A 20955-nucleotide genomic window follows, 5' to 3' on the forward strand; every position below is an offset into this window, starting at 1 on the left:
CAGACATTTTGAGCCCTTTATCAACACTTTCCATAAATTAGATGCAGACTTTGCCCAAGGGCATTAACCCACAATTCATTGCAATGTGACGTTAAACACGGGGTTACCGCTGAACGCATGGAGACGTAAAAAAAAAAAAGGTAAACAAAGAGGACGGCTCACGTGTGTTCAGCCTGTCGTCACATTTACTCAGAAACATTAAGGGTTAAAACATGAAACCAGACGATATTTATTTATTTATTCATCAAATATTGAATTTAGTCATTGAAGCCGTTTTGACAGAATGAGTAAATATATTATTTGAAATGACCTCTCATCTTGTGAGGGTTTAAGGCATTGGGAGGGACATTGGGATTTATGTAAAGGAAGTTCCAGGAAATGATCCCTTCCAGGTCCCGCCCATCTACATGTGGTACGCAATCCTCCTTTCTTATTGGCTGTGAAAGCTCGTCCCCCCTGATCAACGCCCCCCTCCGCTGCTGCCGCCTGCTCTCGTCCACTTCCCAGGCGAGACGCAGCTCATCTCGAACGAGCCTGTAGTCTCGCTCTCCCGAGAACACACACACACACACGTCAGGCAAAGATGGCGGCCTTCACTCTGGCCCGAAGAAGCGGTGGACTGATAAACGGGCTGAGGACGTCTTTCAGGAGTCTGGCGCCCGGGAAATATGGCGCAGTCGCTGCCGCAATGCCGCCGGCGAACTGCCGCTGGAATTCTGTCAGCCACCTGAGCGTGAAGGAGAGGATTGACGAGAAACGGAAGATGGCGCTGTGCGGGGGAGGTCAGCAGAGAATAGATGCACAACACAAAAAGGTAAAAGCAACATAGTATTTCTTCTATTCGTGTTAGCCAACATGTAAGCGTGCATGTTATTAAAGCTTCAAACCGATACAGGGTGGAGTTGTTGCGCTTGTCTCAAAGTCAGTGGTTGCTGCTGGAGGTTTTTAAATGACCTTTAAAAACAAACTTTCTTACCTTGCTCGGGTTAATTATTACACTAAGGCACAACATATAACTAGAAGGAAGTGATCATGATAAAAACTCTGTATATGCATGTCATGTAATCATATTTCAGAAAGTATTTAGGGTTAAAAATGGCATGTTTCTTTGGGCTAATCCAGCAAGTTAAATATTTGACAAATCATAGAAAAAGTCCATATTGCAAGCAGTGATAAACACTGGCCACACATGTGTGTAGGTATTTGTTGTAACGCTCACCTGTAGTGTTGTCTGTGTGGTAACGTGGTGTTTTGTGTTGCAGGGTAAGTTGACAGCCAGGGAGCGAGTGGACCTTCTGCTGGACCCCGAGTCCTTCGTGGAGTCGGACATGTTCGTGGAGCATCGCTGCTCTGACTTCGGCATGGAGCAGGACAGGAACAAGGTACCAGCCGGCACGCAGACCACAACTGGATCCACTGGAAGCAAGAGACTCGTTCTTCCACTGGGGTTTCAAATACTTAAATCTCATAACATCTTTGTCTCTCTCTGTCACAGTTCCCGGGCGACAGCGTCGTGACAGGCCGAGGACGGATCAATGGCCGGCTGGTTTATGTGTTCAGTCAGGTACGACGTGGAACTAAACTAAAGGGATTCAAGGATCATTATGCAACACAGGGATGCACAACGAAATTCAGTTGTATACATTACATACCTGTTGTGCATTTTTTTATTTATTTGCATCATAAGGAATGTAATGGGTGCTACCGGCCGCAGCAATACAAAGCAGCTTGGCGTTACATGTTTAATATTCTTCCCTCAGGACTTCACAGTGTTCGGTGGCAGTCTGTCTGGAGCTCACGCACAGAAGATTTGTAAGGTAACAGCAGCTACATGGCAATATAAGCTAAATAGAAGAAAAACTGTTATTCCTTGTCAACAATGAGAGGATGCATGTACAACGTTTAAATGTTCTGCACTCAGATTATGGACCAGGCCATGATGGTTGGAGCCCCGGTCATCGGACTGAACGACTCCGGAGGAGCTCGGATCCAGGAGGGAGTGGAGTCTCTGGCTGGATATGCAGATATCTTCCTGGTATGTTGCTGCTCACCGACTAAAATCTGCTCTCAACATATTCAAAATGTTAACATTCTGAAACTCTCTCGGCCGGAGGTACCGGGTCAGTCAGACACTCTGGATGAAAGAGTGAAAACCAAACCTTCTCCTTCTTCCAGAGGAACGTGATGGCTTCAGGAGTCATCCCTCAGATCTCCCTCATCATGGGCCCCTGTGCAGGAGGAGCCGTCTACTCCCCGGCCCTCACGGATTTCACCTTCATGGTTAAAGTAGGGAGCGGCACAAATACAGCTTTAAACACTAGAATTAGTAATGATCTAATAATCCACATTTTATTGATTTTTAGCCACAGCAGACATCCGAAGTCAAACGTTTCAGTGTTTCTAAAATGTCAACATTCTGCTAATTGTGCATGCAAAAGTTGCAGTATAGTGCTACATAATGAATTATGCAGTTATCCTTCTAGGATTGTATTCCCACTTACATTAGCCTAATACCTCTGTGTGTGTGTGTGTGTGTGTGTGTGTGTAGGACACGTCATACCTGTTCATCACAGGACCTGATGTTGTGAAGTCTGTCACCAACGAAGACGTGACTCAAGAGGAGCTCGGTGGAGCCAAAACACATACCACCGTGTCTGGTTAGTGTGCATGTAAAAGCTTGTGTCACTTGTTTTCCATTGAGGCTGCCGTTTAACACAACATCTCAACCTAAAGGGAATTCTTGTCTTTGGGGGGTCTAAAAAAATGTCTGACGTCTTGTTCTCAGGAGTGGCTCACCACGCTTTCGAGGATGATGTCGAAGCCTTGCTCAACGTGCGAGAGTTCTTCAACTTCCTGCCACTGAGCAATCAGGATGCCGCTCCTATCAAGGAGTGCCAAGACAGCAGGTAAGCGTTCACCAAAAACAATAATTATTAATGGGAGAATATCTTTGTTTTTTTCAACTCACGTCATCCCTTTTTTTTGCTTTCAGCGATCGTATGGTACACTCATTGGACACGATCGTGCCGTTCGAGACGACTAAAGCCTACGACATGTTGGACATCGTTAAAGCAGTAAGTGCACAAACTCTAAAGTGTCTTATTTAATCTCTGCGACTGCTAACGGTTTCCTCTCTTAATGCACCTGTTCAGGTAGCGGACGAGAGCGACTTCTTTGAGATCATGCCCAACTACGCCAAGAACATCGTGGTGGGCTTTGCCCGCATGAACGGCCGCACCGTAGGCATTGTGGGTAACCAGCCCAAAGTGGCTTCTGGTGAGTAAACTAACTGAAGGGCCAAACGTAAGAGAGAAGGGATAACTTATCAGCGTTAGGTCATTCTGTATTTTTCCCTTTTTAAATCATATCTGTGTTGTTCATCAGGTTGTTTGGACATCAACTCGTCAGTGAAGGGAGCTCGCTTTGTCCGCTTCTGCGACGCTTTCAACATTCCCATCATCACCTTTGTGGATGTGCCGGGCTTCCTGCCAGGTATTGTTTTTAAACTTCTCACAGTGCATATATATATATATATATACTGTACACTGGCTGCATTCAAAGATGTTTAATGCTGTGATGGTTGTCAACAGGTACCGCTCAGGAGTATGGAGGCATCATCAGACATGGAGCCAAGCTGCTGTATGCCTTTGCAGAAGCCACTGTCCCGAAAATAACCATCATCACCAGAAAGGTGTGTGTGTGAACCGTCACAGTAGAAGACATTCTAAATCTCTTTACTGGAAGACTGTGGAGCAGCTGTACTCGGGGCTGAGTTTGCATTAAAAGCAGCGTGGTGATCAGTCTTAATTAAGTCAGAATAAATGTTCACTGTGGACTGGGTTTGTGTCCCCCCCCAGGCTTACGGAGGAGCCTATGACGTGATGAGCTCCAAACACTTGAGAGGAGACGTGAACTACGCCTGGCCCACTGCTGAGGTCGCGGTCATGGGTGCCAAGGTACAAACACACAAGTTCTTTCTATTCGTCTGTCTCTATCGCTCCCTCTCTTTCCTTCGTTTGATTCGATAGCGTGCATGCAGGTCGACAGCGAAGCACACCACAGCCATTTGAAATCATATTTAGACTTTGAGTGATCGCTAACGATGACGCACGGTCCGTCTCTCTCAGGGTGCCGTTCAGATTATTTTCAGAGGAAAGGAGAACCAGGCGGAGGCGGAGGCTGAATACGTCGAGAAGTTCGCCAACCCTTTCCCCGCTGCTCTCAGAGGTGAACTTTCTCACAGCACGAGAAAAAAAAAAACATCATACACTTCCGTTTGTGACCGGCCAACTGTTTGTTTCAGGTTTCGTGGATGACATAATCGAGCCGTCGACCACTCGCAAGAGGATCTGCAGAGATCTGGAGGTGCTGGCCAGCAAGAAGCAGATAAACCCCTGGAAGAAACACGCCAACATTCCTCTGTGAACCACACCAACACCGGCTAAAGGCACTTCTTCTGACACGGACTCTGCAGCGTGACCTCGTGGTGACGACTTGGGTTGTTTGTCTAGTCATGCACCGCTCAAGCAGCCCTAGCTCGGCACTTTTATCTGTACAGCCACTGATATGCACACCTGAAGAGGATGATAGTGAAGACACACATGGGAGGTAGTTGCTGTCAGTAGTGGCCATATTGGTCACTTGGAACATTTTGAGAACAAGATTGTATCTGAAAGGGTAGGTTACGTTTCGCCGATAAAATACGGGCAACCAGCTGTCAACATGGTGGTATTAGTGGAAATGAACATGTTGTACACGTACGGTGTTTCCTAAGTCGTATGTACTGTATTTAGTTGAGGTTTGGGGTGTGTACATTAGTGAGCACTTTCAGATGCACTCCCTGTTCCATTTACGTCAAGAAGTCATCCTGACACAGTGCCTTTCCTCTCTGGCTGACTGCCATTTGTAAAATAAATCATGGACTCAATACCAAGTGTTTTCTTACTGACTACCTTTCCAATGCAATTCCCATAGTATTAGATTTAATGTTTAAGGATAAAAGTAGACAGTTTTCTTAATTGTCAGACCTCGATATCTTCAGTGGCTAATTACATTTTTACCTTTCAAACTGCACTTGAAACGCCCTGCCGCCATTCTTTTGCGCTTTACTAATCTCTTACAATGATATCTGGTAACCTAGGGAACTGTCAAACTCAACGGGGATGAGAGAAGTTCAGAGTATCATGGTAAGTACGAACATCGAAAGTTCCAACGGCAGCTGAGCATCGTGTGAGAACGCTGACAGCGGCAGAACAATCGAGCGCGTGAACCTTGAGTTGAGATCGTTTGGTCAAAAATGACCCGTCGAGCGCTAAACACAAACACAACAATCGATTACAGATTTTATTTTATTAAAAAGAATTTAGGTTCACAGAAAAAAACAAAAACAGGCTTTTAGAGCATTTTAGGGCAACTGATGTCAACTGCACTGCAGAAAAGATCCAATTGTCTCTGATATGTACAGGAGGTAAAGGTAAATGATTGATTAACCGACGGAGGGGGAACAACGATATGGCGGGAAACATTCAAAACACATTCAAACAAATCTGTCAGACATAGAAATCCACCACTTTGAACAATGATAACAACAAATCTTAAACTTCTTGGATCAGTTAACACTGAAGGCGGGTGTAAAAACGTAACTCGATTTGACCTGTAGAAACAGATATGCTGCTGTAATACTGAACTGTGAAACCATTACAATCGGACCCTACAGCGCTTAAAAACTGGCGTCCCACAGCAACAATCTGAGCTGGGTCACCATTAGATATGAATTACAGGTGGAGGGGGAGGGGCTGGAATATACTGTAAGTATGTAGGCCACAATTTGGCAACAAACGAGATACATATTCAAGAAAAAGCTGTACAAACAGACAAAAACAAAAACACACTTGATTTAAAACTTTAGTACTAAAGCTACAGAATTCAAAATATGTTTATTGTCTTTTTTTCAAAACGTTTTTAACTTCAAAACTTACTCGAGGGTGCGTGTGTGTGTGTGTGTGCAGAATGTTTACGAGATGTGAGAAGGTGGAGGCCTCTGTCAGAGGTTGGTTGCTTTGCCGGTTGCATCACTCCCGCCAGGTCAGTCTACAGCTGTCGACCTCCGTGTGCATGTGCGACTACTCAACCATCATCACTTTACACACCAGCACCAGCACACCAGCACTTTACACACCAGCACCAGCACCACATACAAGGACTCAGATGGCGAACAGAGAGAGGAGCGGGGTCGGTGGGTGGTAATAAGAGCAAAGATATAGAACACTTAGTATTGAGATCCTCTCTACGTTGGATTTAACAAGACGGATCGAAGTGTGACACCAAAAGAAGGGCGGGGGGGGCGGGGCTGTACAGAGTGTTACGCTGCTCACCAAACAACTGTACATCTGTGTAACGGGGAACCGTAAAAACTGCGAGTCCTCATCGGCCGGCAGCAGGATTACTGAGCCAGAGCGCCATCAGAGCTACCGCTAACAAGAGCCAAACCAACAGGCTGAGGAGGAGGAGGAGGAGGAGGAAGATTTTGAGTAATTCGGACTAGATTCTGGAGAATGTTCTGGATCCTCCGGCCTGGTCTGAAAGAACAGAGCCCGTTCTCGTTTCACGCTTCCCGGTGAGTTCCAGCTGATGCGGGATCCATCGGAAGACCCGCTGAACAGACATCCGTCCATCGTGTCTTGTAGAAAGAGAAAAGTACTTCAACAATGTTTTTTTTTCTTCTTCTTAAGAGTTTGATTGGCAGGTTATCTGGGTTAGATGTCCCAAAACCCGCCTTCTGTTTAACTCCTGATGTGGATCATGATCTCAGGATCTTCACCTCTTCCCAGTTCAGAACATGGGCATGCTGAATCCCTGGAGAGATGGAGAGGAGAGCGACTGTCAGACAATGTTACGCAGAAAGTATCTGAGCTTCAACCCGGCAGAAAGCAAACAAAACAGCAAATGTTCACATTTTAGAGGCTGGAAGCAATGAATTAAAAAGTGATCGAGATTAATTTTGTGTCAACTGGCTCATCAATTAATTGAATAATAGTTTCAGATCTACTTACCGACTCGTCCTCGATCATCGCTGCAGAGTCAAAGAAGTCCGGTCTCAATTCTGCTCTTTCCCGTCTGTTCCTCGATGGCGGCTGGGACGGACAAAAGCACATATTAAGACATTTAATTAAAGGTCCCATATTGTAAAAAGTGAAATTTTCATGTATTTTTGTTATAAATCAGGTGTAAGTGCTATATAAATACTGTTAAAGTATGAAAAACGCTCACTCCATGGAGAAACACACACATGTCACAATTATACAATATATAAACCATTTCAGTTTTAAACGCAAACATACTTTACATGTACATTAAAGCAAAAAAAAAAAAAAATGATCTTTATTATTCAGAATTTAAAAGATGTGTTGGGAGAAGGTGACGTCACTGACCAGGTCGATCACCATCGTGTCCTCAAACTCCTCGTTCATGTCCTCCAGCTGGCCCCGCGATGACATCATCACGTCCTCAAAGATGGGCTCCGCGTCATCCTCCATCAACCCACGCCTGATGGGAAATATCATTTCAAAAGACACCGTTTTATATCTTTTTTTTTTTGTTATTCGCTCTTCGTTCATTAAAAAAAAAAATGGTGTGTCTCTCTAATTTAGGGACTGGCGTGAAACACGGTGACGGCACGAAGCCGAGCATCAGCCAGCGTCGTCCCCTTTGAAAGCTTTAAACACACTTACACAGTCTGCCGCACGCCCTGGTTGCTGCGCGCCTTGATGTAGTTCATCCCCGTCCGGTCCTTCCTGTTCACCTCCTCCATCTTCTGCTGGCCGAGCCACGACATCTGCATCTGAGGACTGAAGACAAGCAGAGGATCAACATCAGGGGCCAAAACATGTGGGGGCCCGTGGGAGAGACAGCGGGCCCTCCAACAATGTGTTAGGTGAAGAATGGGCCCTAAGGAATGCTACGGATCAGCACCTCGGAATTTTCCCCGTTTCTATACTCACTTGTGTACGAAGTCGTTCTCTGATCCGGGTTCTGAGTCCGGGTCGGGCATGTGTTCTGCCGGTCGGTTCTCTCGGAGAACTGTTGAGGTGAGCTGAGGAGTCTGCAGAGCTCCCGGTGTCTGAAGAGTGTCGTTACGCAACAACCACGAGCTCTCAACACTGCTCTCTTCTGAGAATGAACACACACACACACACAGTATCGGTCACACAACGGCAGACAACCATCAACATGTCTCACTTCCCACAACAGACTCAGCAAAGCCGAATAAAACCGGAGGAACTCTATTTGTGCTCCCGTATCCTCACCCTCAATGCGCTTCTTGTGTATCGGCAGTCGTCCCTTCTTGCTGCGGACCGAGCCGGCCTTGCTGCTGGAGCCCGACGTGACGGACATGTGGTCCTCGTCTCCTCCCGTCATCAGGCTGTTCCTGTAGGAGATCAGCGGCAGCCACACGTCCTCCCGGCGCTCCGACATCGACTCCGACATGAACTTCTCCAGGTACGAGTGGCTGAGAAGACATGAGGCATTTTTAGCATAATTCACTCATTCTTAAATTAAAAGAGAGTTTAAAAACCATAGCAGGGAGTACTTACACCGTTTTCTTGTCTTGGCGGATTAGTTTGGAAGAAAATTCACTCAGAACCTCCAGGAAGGCCAGGTTGATAGGAGGAAACTCTGCTCCTCGAGGATTCTGGTACTTAAACGCAAACTCGATTCCATCCCTGATACGAGAGGGAGAGAGGGAGGGGGTGAGAGAGAGAGAGAGGGGGGGAGAGAGGGAGGGGGTGAGAGAGAGAGGGGGGGAGAGAGAGAGGGGGGGGGAGAGAGAGAGAGAAAATAAATAAATGGAAAGCAACACAAAGTGAGATTCAGAGACACCAAAGGTGACATCAAAAGAGAAACTAGACGCACTGCATTGTGGGGCAGCTGAGTGTGCAGTAAGCTCACTTCTCAGAAATCTTGTCAACGTAATATACATCCGGACATGTACACACTGAATTGTACGCGATACTCGGGATGTGATCTTACTTGTGCAGCGTGGCGACAGCCTCTCTGGTCTTGATCTGGTCCAGGCCGAAGGTGAGGGCGAAGCGGCGGGCCAGCTCCTTGATGCCGCTGACGTGAGACGATGTCCGGTCCAGGTTGGGCCCCTGGTCCAGCAGCAGCTCGTTGAACAGCTGGAAACACACACGTTGACAAAAGTGTTTGTGTGCGCACACACACACACACGAGGGCTCTCACAACTTAAAAATAATGCACTATTTCCAGCCAGGGAGCCGTGTATGGGGCTTGTAATGTTGTCTTCGTTCATGTCTCACCTGCTGCAGACTGAGGATGAGCGTCTTGGCACAAAGAATCTTGTCCGCCTGTCTGGTTTTACTCAGAGTCTCCTTGATGATGTCGCCATAATCATTATAATACTGAGACAGAGAAACAAGACAGTTTAGTCCGAAATTGTGATGAAATCTGTTCTGTAATCTAGACTCAAGAATAAAGATCGTTATCATTTAAATCACCTCTTTAGATTCAGTTTTAAGTTTTCTCATCATCTTATTTTAACCACATCACCTGCTGACTTCTAAATCTGTATCAGTTTCCTGTTGCCTCTTTATTTTATGTTGATGATGTCAATATTGTACAGGAGTCCAGAGGAACAGTCACCTTCATGTAGTGTTTGAAGATGTCGGCAGCAGCGGGCATGTCTACGATGTCGTAGATGATGAGTTTGCAGAAAGCAGCGAGCAGGTTTCTCCTTTTGTGGAGCGCCTCGATCTTGTTGGCCTCGTCTTCCTCGTCTCCCTCTGCAGGTAGACGGACGGAGAAACGAGGAGGAGGAAGAGGAATAGGGGGAGAAAAGTGGAAAAGTATAATATAAAATATATAGGGGCATTGTGTTGATTATATTTATGATCATCTTGTTCCCGTCTTAATCCTAAAACAATGTGCTCGGAGACCCAAAACAGAGCAAGAAGTTCTCACCCATGCTCTGATTCTCGTCGTCCTGGTCGATGAAGACGTGGTCCAGGACGAAGGTGAGCAGCTCCTTCTGCAGAGTGGCGTCCGGGTTGAAGACCAGCGGCTGGAGGCCCTCCCTGCCGCCGGAAGCCAGCTGGTGACTGAAGATCATCAGCAGGTCGCAGAGAAGCATGAACGCCTGAAGAAGAGCCACAAATGAGGAGTTATGATCTGATGGAGAAGTGTTACCTGTTCATCTACAAGAGAAAGTAAAAATTAATTTCTTTATGGGTCAACAGAAACATTTCTACCTGTAGATCTGACTATCTACCTTCTCTCCTCTCCTCGGCCATAACATATCACACACTAACAACCGGGTCGAATTTGTAATGAACACTGTTTCTGGTCTTTAACTGGTTCTGTTCTCCAGAATCCAAAAAAAAAACGTTCTGACAACAATGCACATATTTGTAAACATTAACATCGTCAGTGATGACGTGTGACGGTGTGAGCAGCTCACACAGGTGTGTGTTGTTACCTGTTCTTTGACCGGTGTGTTGACGTTTGACAGGCACTGCTGGCACACGGCCAAGAAAGACTTCACCACTCTCCTGAGAGCCACCAGGTCATCCTGCACACACGCACACACACACACACACACACACACACACACACACTGAACCATTAGGGTCACATATTATGAGCACTTGAACAGAAATCAATATTAAACGGCGGCATCAGTCAGGCTACGTTATCCTGCTCTAACTGCACCAGTGAAGTAATCAAACTTTAATGATTTCATTTAATCGTAACATCGATACACTTTGTGTTGAGTCTGAGAGCACGAACAACAATAAACTATTTCATATTGAGTTTTGTTTCTGTTTTTACATTTTTGAGGCTAAATAATAGTGAAGAATTAAGTGACATATAATGGGCGCAGATGGGGATCCTTTAAGCTGCTGTAGGTGTGAGCGAAGGTCTATTGAACTTGTGTAGGAAAGAGGGAAAATGTTCCCTAGCAGTGGAGCGCGAGTTAAAACGTTTTGGAGGTAAATAACAGGCGTGGGATCTGATGCCTCTGTGCTGTGTTTAAGGAGATAGATTAGGAGTAAGGCCCCCCGAGTTGGAGGTAAGCATCCTGGGATGAGTTTCTAAAGCTCCTGTCCCTCTGGGCCACTGATGCTCAGACACGGCAGTCTTAACTCTAAGCCCATATCCCAGGATACACCTGGGCTATGGGTGTGCGGTGTTAAAGCTCTGTCAGTGAGGTGAGTCCGGCACCTTGCTGGGAGCCCCCTCCGTGATCTTAACCAGCTGCCAGAGGACCGAGTAGTGGGAACACTGCAGGGCCTGGACGGCTATCTGCTCCGGCATGGAGCCCTGCTCGATGCCCGCCTTCAGCAGCCGGTAGCAGTTCCCGAATAAATCCCACCGCGTCAAGTCGTGCGCACTGAGTCAGAGAAACAAGAGGAAATAACATCAGATTTCATAGTAACTTCTGAGCCGACCAGCCCGACACGGATGCACAAAATAAGTAAGAAAGACGTAAAGAGAGAGTCTCACTTGTGGAAGGCTGTGAGTCTCTTGAGCGTAGATAAAACGTTGTAGATGTCGTCGTCGTCGGCCTCCTCCGCCTGCAGAAAAACAAACACCTGTTAGTAGACAAAGACTGGGGGTGTTGATGTTACATGTATGCGTCTCAACCACTAGGACACCTCATCACAAATACACCCGCACGCTTATCCAGTCCTGTATATATACCTCCTGAAGCAGCTCTTCGACGGAGTGCGCGAAGCGATCCGTCATCTCGTCGATGAGCTGCGAGCGGGCGATGTCCACGCGGTTCATGATGGTGTACTCCTCGGAGCAGAGGATGCTGTAGGTCTTACTGCAGGCCTCGAGCACGTCCATCTCGATGTGCTTCTCCACCACCAGCCGGATCTGCTTCAGCAAGGCGTCCAGGTGCTTCTCCATGCGCCCGGCGCTGTACACGTCCAGGTCAAAGAACTGAGGGATCTGCAGCAAGTTGGCTACCTTCTCCGAGTCGGCCTGGTACTGTGGCCAAGGAGCAGGAGAGAGGTGGGAATCAGACAAGGAAGACTCGTGGCATACAGAAAGAAAGCACACATACAGAGGCCGAAAAAAGAGAAAGACAGAGCTATCAATCAACTTTGTTTCTGTTTCTCAGTTAGTAAAACGGTTGATTACATTTAAGTATTTGGCCAGCACACTTGTCCAGAGTGGCACATTTTCAATAACACTTCTCCCGACTATAAAAGTAACACCCCGATCAATAGTTTCGACAAACAGATCAGTCACCCCGGCCCCCTCATTAATCAGCTGGCCCTGTGCAGACTGCAGGCTGGAAGGTCTTACCTTGGACAGCAGCATGGGCAGAGCCATGATGAAGTGCTCCGTCAGTTTGTTCTTATCGTCTATCTGGGTCTTCCTCTCCTTCGCTGTCAGCACCTGGACGAGCAGACACACAACTCAAGGTGAAATGTAGTAGGTTTAAAAAATAAAAAAGGCGATAAAACAGTGCTTTTGGGTTCGATGGAATATTCTGTCATCTCATTATCATCTGGAAAGTTGTTAATGTGCAGCTTTGTCGGAGCAAAGTCGTGTAAATAACAGATTACAACTCCCACATCTAAATTGAGACACCTGCTCTCTCACCACATCAGTCTCACCTTCAACTAAACTCAAAGTCAAATGCTGAACGTATCGTGTGTGTGTGTGTGTGTACTTGACCGACCCTTTTGCCGGTGCCTCTGCCAACAGGTGGGTGTGCCTCTGCCGCCTGTCGGATGGTGCACACCATCAGCTCTATCAGAGCGCTCTCCTGTCTGTCTGACAACACTAGAGAAAGAGACGGACAGTGAGAGAGGGGAGAGAGAAACAAATATGGAGACAAAAGAGAGAGGGAGTTTCAATGAACAACATTTCCTGACATCATCTCTTCTAGCTTGTTTTTGGCTGCGATGTCGTGCTTGATGTGAAGTATTTCATAGGCTTAGAGAGAGAGAGAGATCAAGACCAGTGTCTTACCCTCCTCCCCCTGCACAGGCTCCTCCGTCAGAAGTTCAGTCATACACTCCCAGTCTTTCAGCAGCTCCTGAGAGCTTTCCCACAACGAGTCCACCAGGTAGGCTGCATGCTCGTGCAGCTACGCACACAGAAAGACACTTTGTGAACTCTAACACCTGAAATCCACAACTTTTAATCAACCACGAATATGGTCACAATATTTTCACAATACAGCAGGTTCTTATGTATGTATAGTTTGACATGTGTTGAATCATGTGTTACCTCACTCTCCAGAAAGAAGAGCACCAGCATGCGAATGAGATTTCCGTTGGGACTGCTCCTCCCTCGGCGCTTAGCCAGCGCTTCTTCTGCCTGTGGGTCATGGCGACTGAACAATCTGACAGAGCGAGAGAGAGAGAGAGAGTGAGAAGGAGGAAAAATGTAGAAACGGTGGGAAGACAGAAGCAGAGATTGAAAAAGAAGGAAAAACAGCGAGAGACGCTAATAAAAGACGCTCAGAACTGATTTAAGGTGAATTTGGGAAACCCTCGGGATGGACATACTTTCTGTGCAGGAACTCTCCTGCAGCGACTGCCACTGGTCGGTGGGCCGAGTAAACTAGGTGGTAAACATTCTCACAGTCCTCATTGGATAAGGCGTCTTCACTGCCCCTGGAACAGATCATCAAAACCAGTTACACTCGACACAAAAATATAAAAACAACCTCAGTGTCTGAAAGAGTACGGGAATCAAAAATATGAATGTTAGACAATTTTCGACTTTGTTCAGTTGGAAAAAAGGAGTTACATGAAACTATAAGTATTACATGTATGAAGGGATCTTTGTGCGCCAAAGCGTGATGTTTTCATTCAAAATAAACTGACTCTGTGAAAAGCATTGAAGTTACTCACTGCAGGATGAGTGTGACCAGTCTGATGGCCTCCACAGCCACGTCGTACTCCTTATCCAGCGTCATCGATACAATGCGGTCCTGTCAAAACACATAGAATTCAGTGGGGAAAGAGCTGCAATAAATAAGCAGAAATGCAACAGAAATCATAAAATCTAAGGAATTAAAGCGGTCACGATTCATATTTTCATCCTTGCTGGCGTTACCTTGAAGCGGTTGGTGAACAGCTCTAACTTGGGGAACAGTTCTCGGTTTGTGTACAGGTTCTGCAGAGCCTTCAGGCACTTCAGACGCACCTCTCCTTGCTGGGGGGAGAGAGAGAGAGAGAGAAAGAGAGAGAGAGAGCGAGAGGCAGTTAAAAACAGGTGCTGGTGGCCTAAAGGTTTGTGTAAACATCATCAGACCCATTGAATCAATTCAGCAGTGGTGCACCGGAATGTGAAGAAAAAGATCAAACAAGCCTTGAAGAAATGTGAGAGAAACAACAACAACAACAACACAACAGGCGGGTGGTGGGACGACGGTGTGCTTACCCGATCGTGTAGTGTCCAACCGACATATTTCAGGTAACTGTCGTTAAGAAAAGCATCGCTGTACATCTTCATCCACACTCCGATCTCCTCGATACAGATGGCTCGGATTTCAGCAATGGCGTCCCTAGAAAACAAAACTCTTATTGTAAAATCAGCACTATTATTATTCCCTTTTTAATAATGGTGATAATAAGAATACCATCTTATCTTATTCCCTTTTTATTGTAATACCTTATTATCTTAATGTATGATCGTCTTGTTGTGGTTTTTATTCTACGCCTGTTGTATAAAATGTGCCATATGAACAAACTTGTACCTGTAGCGATGCACAAAGATTCCCTTGAAGATGGAGTTCATCATATTCTCTATTTCATCTTGGTTTTCTTGAAGCTGCAAAGACCAAAAAGTTTTAGTCAAGACCGAACATATTGACAAACTTTTTGATACGTTGTGGAATATCTCAACAAGCTAAGCAGAGAAAACAGCTGTTACTCCTAATGAAAAGAACGTGCAACACAACGCTACGTTGAGCAATAACATCAGCTCTGTGCGTTAAAAGTTCTAGATTCTGATAGTTTATCTCAGCCCACCTCCTTCCTCTTCTGTAGCAGCAGCTCCAGCTTGTCATTGGCTCGTTTCCCGGCGATCTTGTTCCTCTCGGCCTCGTACTGCCTCTGCGTGTTGTCCTGGTGAATGCTCAGGTTCAGCGCCACGTTCACCAGCGCCGTCATCAGCTTCATCGCTACGCACAGACAAAAAGGGCCACATTTAAATGTCACTACCTGCTACTTGGAAGATGTAGCGCTCCAAGAACGAATACATGACCGGTGCCGTCATTGATGTGCTGTACAAAGACATCTCATGGTAATGGCGAGGACTGTTGCAGTGCCCATAACGCCGGTGTGGTTACCCGCTAACGTGGAGGTGTGTCTGAAGGCTCGCACTTGAGAGTCCGACAGCCCGGTGAGGAGGGAGATCACCGTGTCCATCATGTACTCGTCGTAGATGATGCTGTACTGACACTGGCGGATCAAAACGCTGATGAACTCGCAGAAGTTGTAGCGGAACTTCTTCCACAAGGGCCCCGGCATGGTGAGAGGATAATCCCCGCTGTCCTGTGGACAGAGACACAGCGATCAGACGGACTTCAAACTGAAACACAGCTTCTTTAGACGGGCAACACATTCGCCTTGCTGATAACCAAAGCAGACACGGACCTCATCAAACTCTTCGGTCATCTTGCGGATGATCTCTGCGTTCTGCATGTTCCTGAACATCTCAATCCTCACAGTGCCTGGTCACAGAACGAGGACGGGATTTATGAATCAGAACGATGGATTTTATTAAACGATTGTTGTGGTTTCACCACGCTGCAGTAGTTTCACTCGTCTCACCTTTGCATCCTGAGCACTGGATGAAAAAATTGATGAGATCCAGCAGCGCTAAGTCTCTGTCCTGTTTATACGACTCGATCCACTCATCCACCACAGACTGTACAGACACACACAAAAGAAAACACACAAACAATTGAATGTATTTGATTGGATAATGCATATTGCAAAGCTTATATTTTGAATGTATGGACACACTACAGTCACCCACCTGCATGGCACTCTTGCCCAGTTTGACCACCTCGAACAGAGTGACGGGGTCTCCGCCGTCTCCGTTATGTTGAGCCACGCCGTTGGCTTTCCCTCGCCCTCTTGCTACGCCCACGGCCTTGTCCGCCGGTGACTTCCTCGGCTTCTTATTGGACGCCTGAAGGGGGACGGAGACGTCAGTAACAAAGAACTCCAAACAGCCGTGTTTACACACAGAAACACAGAAACAAACGGACTCATACCGGGGCTTGTTTTCCAGGCCTCCCTCTCTTCTTCTTGCCTTTCACCTCTGGATCTTCCATCTCAGCAATGCTCATACTTAAAGCCACGGCGTCTGTTGCCCCAGACTCATTGGAAGAGTCCCTGAGAGGAAAACACATAAAGACCCTCTTCACAAAAGTGAAAGTGTGCAAAGCAAACCCAAGTACTTATTTCTGTGATGTATTTATGTAGACACAAATGTGAGTTATTGACAAGTTTTAAACAAAGGTTTAGGTACAAGTTTCATTGAGGGCAACAGAGGGGTTACCGGTTACTGCTATCAACAGTACAAAAGTACAAAGAGCACAACTTTGGAAGTATTTTGAAGCTTTTTCTACAGTACTGCAACTTTCTTTTTCTCTCAGGTGTGTGTTTCACTTACTGTAGGACGGGGAGCTCCGAGGTGATCATCCTGGTAAGTGTGGCCGGCGTTGAGGTGTGTGACTCTGTTGATGTGCGTCTTCAGGACCGAGTGTGTTTTGGGGCCAAAGATGGAGGCGCAAGAAAGAAACTTAGTTTGGAGGGGGGGGGGGGGGGGGGGGGGACAAGTTCTGGAAGGGCGGGGAGGACGAGCTCCAGGACGGACTGTGTTCAACTCGCTGGCTCTTAACTCTCTTCAGCTCCTGGAAAAAAAAACACAGAGAAAAGTATTATTAAAGCATCCCTGTGACACCGGAAACAATACATTATACAGGTGCTGCAGATATAAATGTTGTGCAATAGTTAACAACGTGCACATCAACACAAGATTTAGATCTTAAAAGGGAAAGTATCAAAGAGGTAATGAAGTGATCGCCTAAATTATGATTTATTAAATGAAACCGTAGTTAAACACCGGACGGTTTACACGAAGTGTCACGGCTCAGTGTCCCGCCAAACGTCCCTGAGGGCAGAGGGACGGTTCAAGCTTCCACTCAGGGTGTGGAAGTGGAAATGGGGAGAGGAGGACACCAACTGGACACATTGAGAACTACAACAGCAAAATAGTGTGGGACGTGTAGTGAGGATTTGAACACAAAGTGTTGTTAAACATTTACAGAAACACAAATTTAAAGTGTTACCATAGTGCTTAAACCAAGGGGGCTTTATTTATTAAATAACGAGTACGGTCGGCTTACAGTGTGACATTAGACCGTTTTTAACTGTGTGAAAGTTGAATTATACAAAAGGCAGAGAGGTGCTATGATGTAGTAAAAACAGTGAAACACTTTTTTTTTTTTTAAGACAAAAGCAGGAAATAAATATGATTTTAAGAAATCCTTTCCAGAGTTGTGAAAATTCCCAGGTGCCACAAATAATGTCCACTCAATGAAATAATCCCAGGATGCCTTGCAGCCAGAGTGAAGACTCTCAGTCAGGAGACTGGCAGCTAAATTAAGGTTCAACATGAGTTATTTACCTGTTCATATTCTAATAAGGGCAAAGAGCAGAGGAGGAGCAATGCCGCACTCGGCCACAAGAGGCAGTGCGATCCACAAAGTGCTCTGGCCAAAGTCGATCTCCAAACTGCTTAATTGAGTTTTAAACTGAGGAAAGTGGGTCAGGAGAAAATCACCAGACACTCATTTAGCTCCCAGCTCAGTGCCAGTCCACTTCTGTTCACCTGCGACGTGTTTTAAGGGTGTATTCTCCCCAGAGTGTGTGTGTGAGTGCACATGTGTGTGTTTGAAAGTAGGTCTGGGCAACAGTAGGGGGCAGGCTAAGAGAGTGTGTATTTAAATACGATCTTCAACACAGTGTTTGTACTGAGGAATAGCATGCACACACACACACACACACACATCATCATCTCTGCCCTCTCACACACACACAGGTTGTCTTCTGCACCAGACTGTGAGTAAATGAAAATCGTTACGAGCACAGAGTCTATTTTTAGTGGAGACAGTGAAGTCAGTAATCCTGTATGATGTTTCGTTGGTTATAATAATATTTAATAAAATCACAAGTTGCTCTACTTCTAAGCTCAAACTTCAAGAGGCAGAGTCCACAGAGGCAGCAGGGTGTTAATGGCCGGGATTTGACCCGCTTGCATACGTACGAGCTTCTGATCGATTGTGACACTTGATATTCCGGCTGCACAGACATTAAACCTACAAATAGGATGTAAAGGCGTCAGACTGCTGACATGGCTGCACGTATCAATGATGAAGGAAAGGATCCTGGACGTCCATGCAACAGCATTCAAATCACCTGGACGGACAAAGCTGCAATGTTACCTTGCATAATGTCACAATAAAAGATCCACCTGCTGTTTAAAGTCTGTATAATGTAACGTAAAGATGTCGTTCTGGAGCAAAGGCTGAAATCGAAGTAACTGAACACTTCCAAGACTAGCATAGCTCACACTGTGCTGTGAATCAGTTCAATTTAAAGGGATTTGGACTCATTATGTGAAAAACTTCATTTAGCTGCTGGCATGTGATCAGCACTTGAAATTATGGGAGAGAAACAGTGAAACTTAACACAGAATAAAAGGAATATGAACTCCTCAAAATTCAGCCAGACACGGGCTACTTGCAGGTTTCATCAACACAAATGTAAAAAGGTGAATAAAGATTCAAATAGCCTGAAAAAAATAACTTATAGAATCAGAAACCATGAACAAGGACATTTGCCACAATGGAATAAATGGATTACGAGAATCATAATTAAAGGGTATTGAAATATTTAATAGTTTTATTTCTATTTTTTACTATAAAATATATATAATAACATTACTATGAACATCATATGTAAACAATGTTAACCCTGCACTCCTGCAATAAGTAAATCTGTAGGACCATTAATCTACATAACAAATCATTGCAGCTGCACACACACACACACACACACACACACACACACACAGTAACAATAGTCCTTGAGGGACAGTAACCATGGTACGTGTGAATAGGTAGCCTGGGGGAGACTGTTCTGTACTCTACAAAGTCCGCCCACTAAAGGCCAGGGGCACAATACAACACAAACACAGAATAAAAAAACACAGTGACGGGTAAACAACGTGGAGACGGGGACACCTACAAAACGCCTGAGGATCTGCACAGATTCCTGTCAAGAGCCAAGTATGATGGAAAAACGTTAAGATCTCCCTGGAGTGGAGACGTGGGAGGAGAACGACTGTAAAACTGGTTGTGACTGACCAAAGACACTGGTGTTAATGAATCATCACCTCATTTAGTCTTTGTCTAATCATCTTCATCAAGGATTTTAATTGGCGAGTTGATCCCCAGAGCTTGCCGTAGCTGAAAATAATCAAGATAGATATAGACAGTGAGATGATATTGCTCCTCTACTCGAAACCGGTAATCAGTGCTACTTTACAACCAATGCATAATAAGCAATCGCTAAATGTAGGGAAGTGACTGGACAAAAGCCACAGTTTCATCCCTCAGGACTCCACAGACAGTCACATCTCAGCTGCTCGCTCTCATTTCTTTTACCCCGACATGCCTCTGTGTCCCTTTCATCATCAGATTATCTCTCTCCGAAGGGAACAGAAGCCGACTTCACTTGAAATCAACTCTTGTGTCACGTTTGCTTCTCAGAGGAAGAGGAAGAGTGTGTGTGTGAGAAAGCTGGGAGTCTGTCTGACCCGTTATCGACCAACAACTAAATAATCCTCGACGCACATTGGCTTTCTGCATTTTTCTCGACACACTTGCAGACTTCCTGGCTCTCTCTCTCACTCTCACACACACACACACACACACACAGTAGCAGCCTCAACAGGAGGCTATGAATAATTTGCAGTGAGTCTCTCGATCTGTTCCTCAATTTTAGAGGACGGGATAGAAGCTGCCGACTGTATTCACTGAGCAACTCTCTGGCCCTTTCTCAGAGACGTTTACTTACTCACCGCCCAAGAATAATAATTCATTATACATTAAAAAGCCCATTTCCTGTTGACTCAGTTTAGTACATGAAGTCATTTGGAACAAACTGATTGATTTATTCCAATTTTCATGACTTTGTCGCAGACAAAACGTGTGCAGGATCACGGTTAAGCGGAGTTGTGTGGTCGAACAGATTAGAGATAAAACCAAAAGGATTTACATCTTTACTGCCACAGACGACTGAGAAATCAAGCAGATATCAGAGTATCCGGAAACAGTAGATTTCTACTCTAAATGTGTACTTCACTTTACGATAATAGAATGTCAGTTACTTCACGTGTTTTCTGATCCACCGTATACAGTGTGGAACTTTATCAGCACTTTCTTTTTGGAAGTAAGTTTCAAAATTGCAAAGGAGAAAAGAGGAAATAAAGCGTGCACGTGAGAAGCGCTTGTTGCGGTTTGTGTGAGCCAGCAAAGCGATATTAAACATCGTGAGGAAACCCTTTCTACCGATGCATCCTGTCATAGTGAAACCACTCGAGCAGCTCCTGTACAGCGGGCTCAGACCACAGTTCCTCAATACACAGCACAGCGTGGATGTCCCAAACGCATTTAATAATGATGAGAGTAAGGAAAGTTAACTATTACATAGTACAGTACAAGACAGGGCTAATAGCTGGTCCTGCACTGAAATAAATGTTCACTAAGTAACACTAATAAACATGCAATCATAAATACAGGAGGAGTTTAATTCTGGCAATGGGAGTGCATCAATAAGTGCCCCGACAGTGGGTCCAGGTGGTGCGACAGACTGTTTGTGTTTGTTT

At 45.6% G+C, this 20955-nt stretch overlaps 2 protein-coding genes across 2 annotated transcripts in view; one reads left to right on the forward strand and one right to left on the reverse strand.

The window, feature by feature from the left end:
* Positions 1–497: 497 nt before the first annotated feature.
* On the forward strand, positions 498–4927 carry pccb (propionyl-CoA carboxylase subunit beta). The gene is made up of 15 exons (XM_076108334.1): positions 498–814; positions 1263–1382; positions 1496–1564; positions 1761–1817; positions 1922–2035; positions 2176–2286; positions 2549–2657; positions 2786–2906; positions 2993–3074; positions 3153–3276; positions 3385–3492; positions 3591–3691; positions 3858–3956; positions 4128–4227; positions 4304–4927. The coding sequence occupies exons 1-15, from the start codon at positions 584–586 to the stop codon at positions 4423–4425; spliced, it is 1668 nt and encodes a 555-aa protein (XP_075964449.1). The 5' UTR covers positions 498–583; the 3' UTR covers positions 4426–4927.
* Positions 4928–5329: 402 nt separating this feature from the next.
* The window catches only part of stag1a (STAG1 cohesin complex component a), a 31579-nt gene continuing 15953 nt past the window's right edge, over positions 5330–20955 (reverse strand). Inside the window, exons 2-32 of the mRNA XM_076108154.1 lie at positions 16675–16915; positions 16274–16394; positions 16033–16188; positions 15825–15921; positions 15648–15724; positions 15341–15545; positions 15021–15172; positions 14747–14820; positions 14431–14554; positions 14104–14202; positions 13899–13978; positions 13551–13658; positions 13270–13384; positions 13009–13126; positions 12716–12819; positions 12337–12429; positions 11722–12015; positions 11524–11594; positions 11242–11410; positions 10496–10588; positions 9982–10156; positions 9664–9803; positions 9321–9422; positions 9031–9179; positions 8595–8723; positions 8307–8509; positions 8001–8169; positions 7731–7847; positions 7431–7545; positions 7053–7133; positions 5330–6855 (exon numbers count right to left, since the gene is read on the reverse strand). Coding sequence (XP_075964269.1) covers positions 6832–6855; positions 7053–7133; positions 7431–7545; positions 7731–7847; positions 8001–8169; positions 8307–8509; positions 8595–8723; positions 9031–9179; positions 9321–9422; positions 9664–9803; positions 9982–10156; positions 10496–10588; positions 11242–11410; positions 11524–11594; positions 11722–12015; positions 12337–12429; positions 12716–12819; positions 13009–13126; positions 13270–13384; positions 13551–13658; positions 13899–13978; positions 14104–14202; positions 14431–14554; positions 14747–14820; positions 15021–15172; positions 15341–15545; positions 15648–15724; positions 15825–15921; positions 16033–16188; positions 16274–16394; positions 16675–16703 — 3783 coding nt within the window. The 5' untranslated portion in view covers positions 16704–16915 and the 3' untranslated portion in view covers positions 5330–6831. The remainder of the gene's footprint in view (positions 6856–7052; positions 7134–7430; positions 7546–7730; positions 7848–8000; positions 8170–8306; positions 8510–8594; positions 8724–9030; positions 9180–9320; positions 9423–9663; positions 9804–9981; positions 10157–10495; positions 10589–11241; positions 11411–11523; positions 11595–11721; positions 12016–12336; positions 12430–12715; positions 12820–13008; positions 13127–13269; positions 13385–13550; positions 13659–13898; positions 13979–14103; positions 14203–14430; positions 14555–14746; positions 14821–15020; positions 15173–15340; positions 15546–15647; positions 15725–15824; positions 15922–16032; positions 16189–16273; positions 16395–16674; positions 16916–20955) is intronic.

The sequence above is a fragment of the Anarhichas minor genome, unplaced genomic scaffold (genome assembly GCF_050575085.1).
Source record: "Anarhichas minor isolate MPS153535 unplaced genomic scaffold, ASM5057508v1 ptg000040l, whole genome shotgun sequence".
In the NCBI taxonomy this organism is placed as follows: Eukaryota; Metazoa; Chordata; class Actinopteri; order Perciformes; family Anarhichadidae; genus Anarhichas; species Anarhichas minor.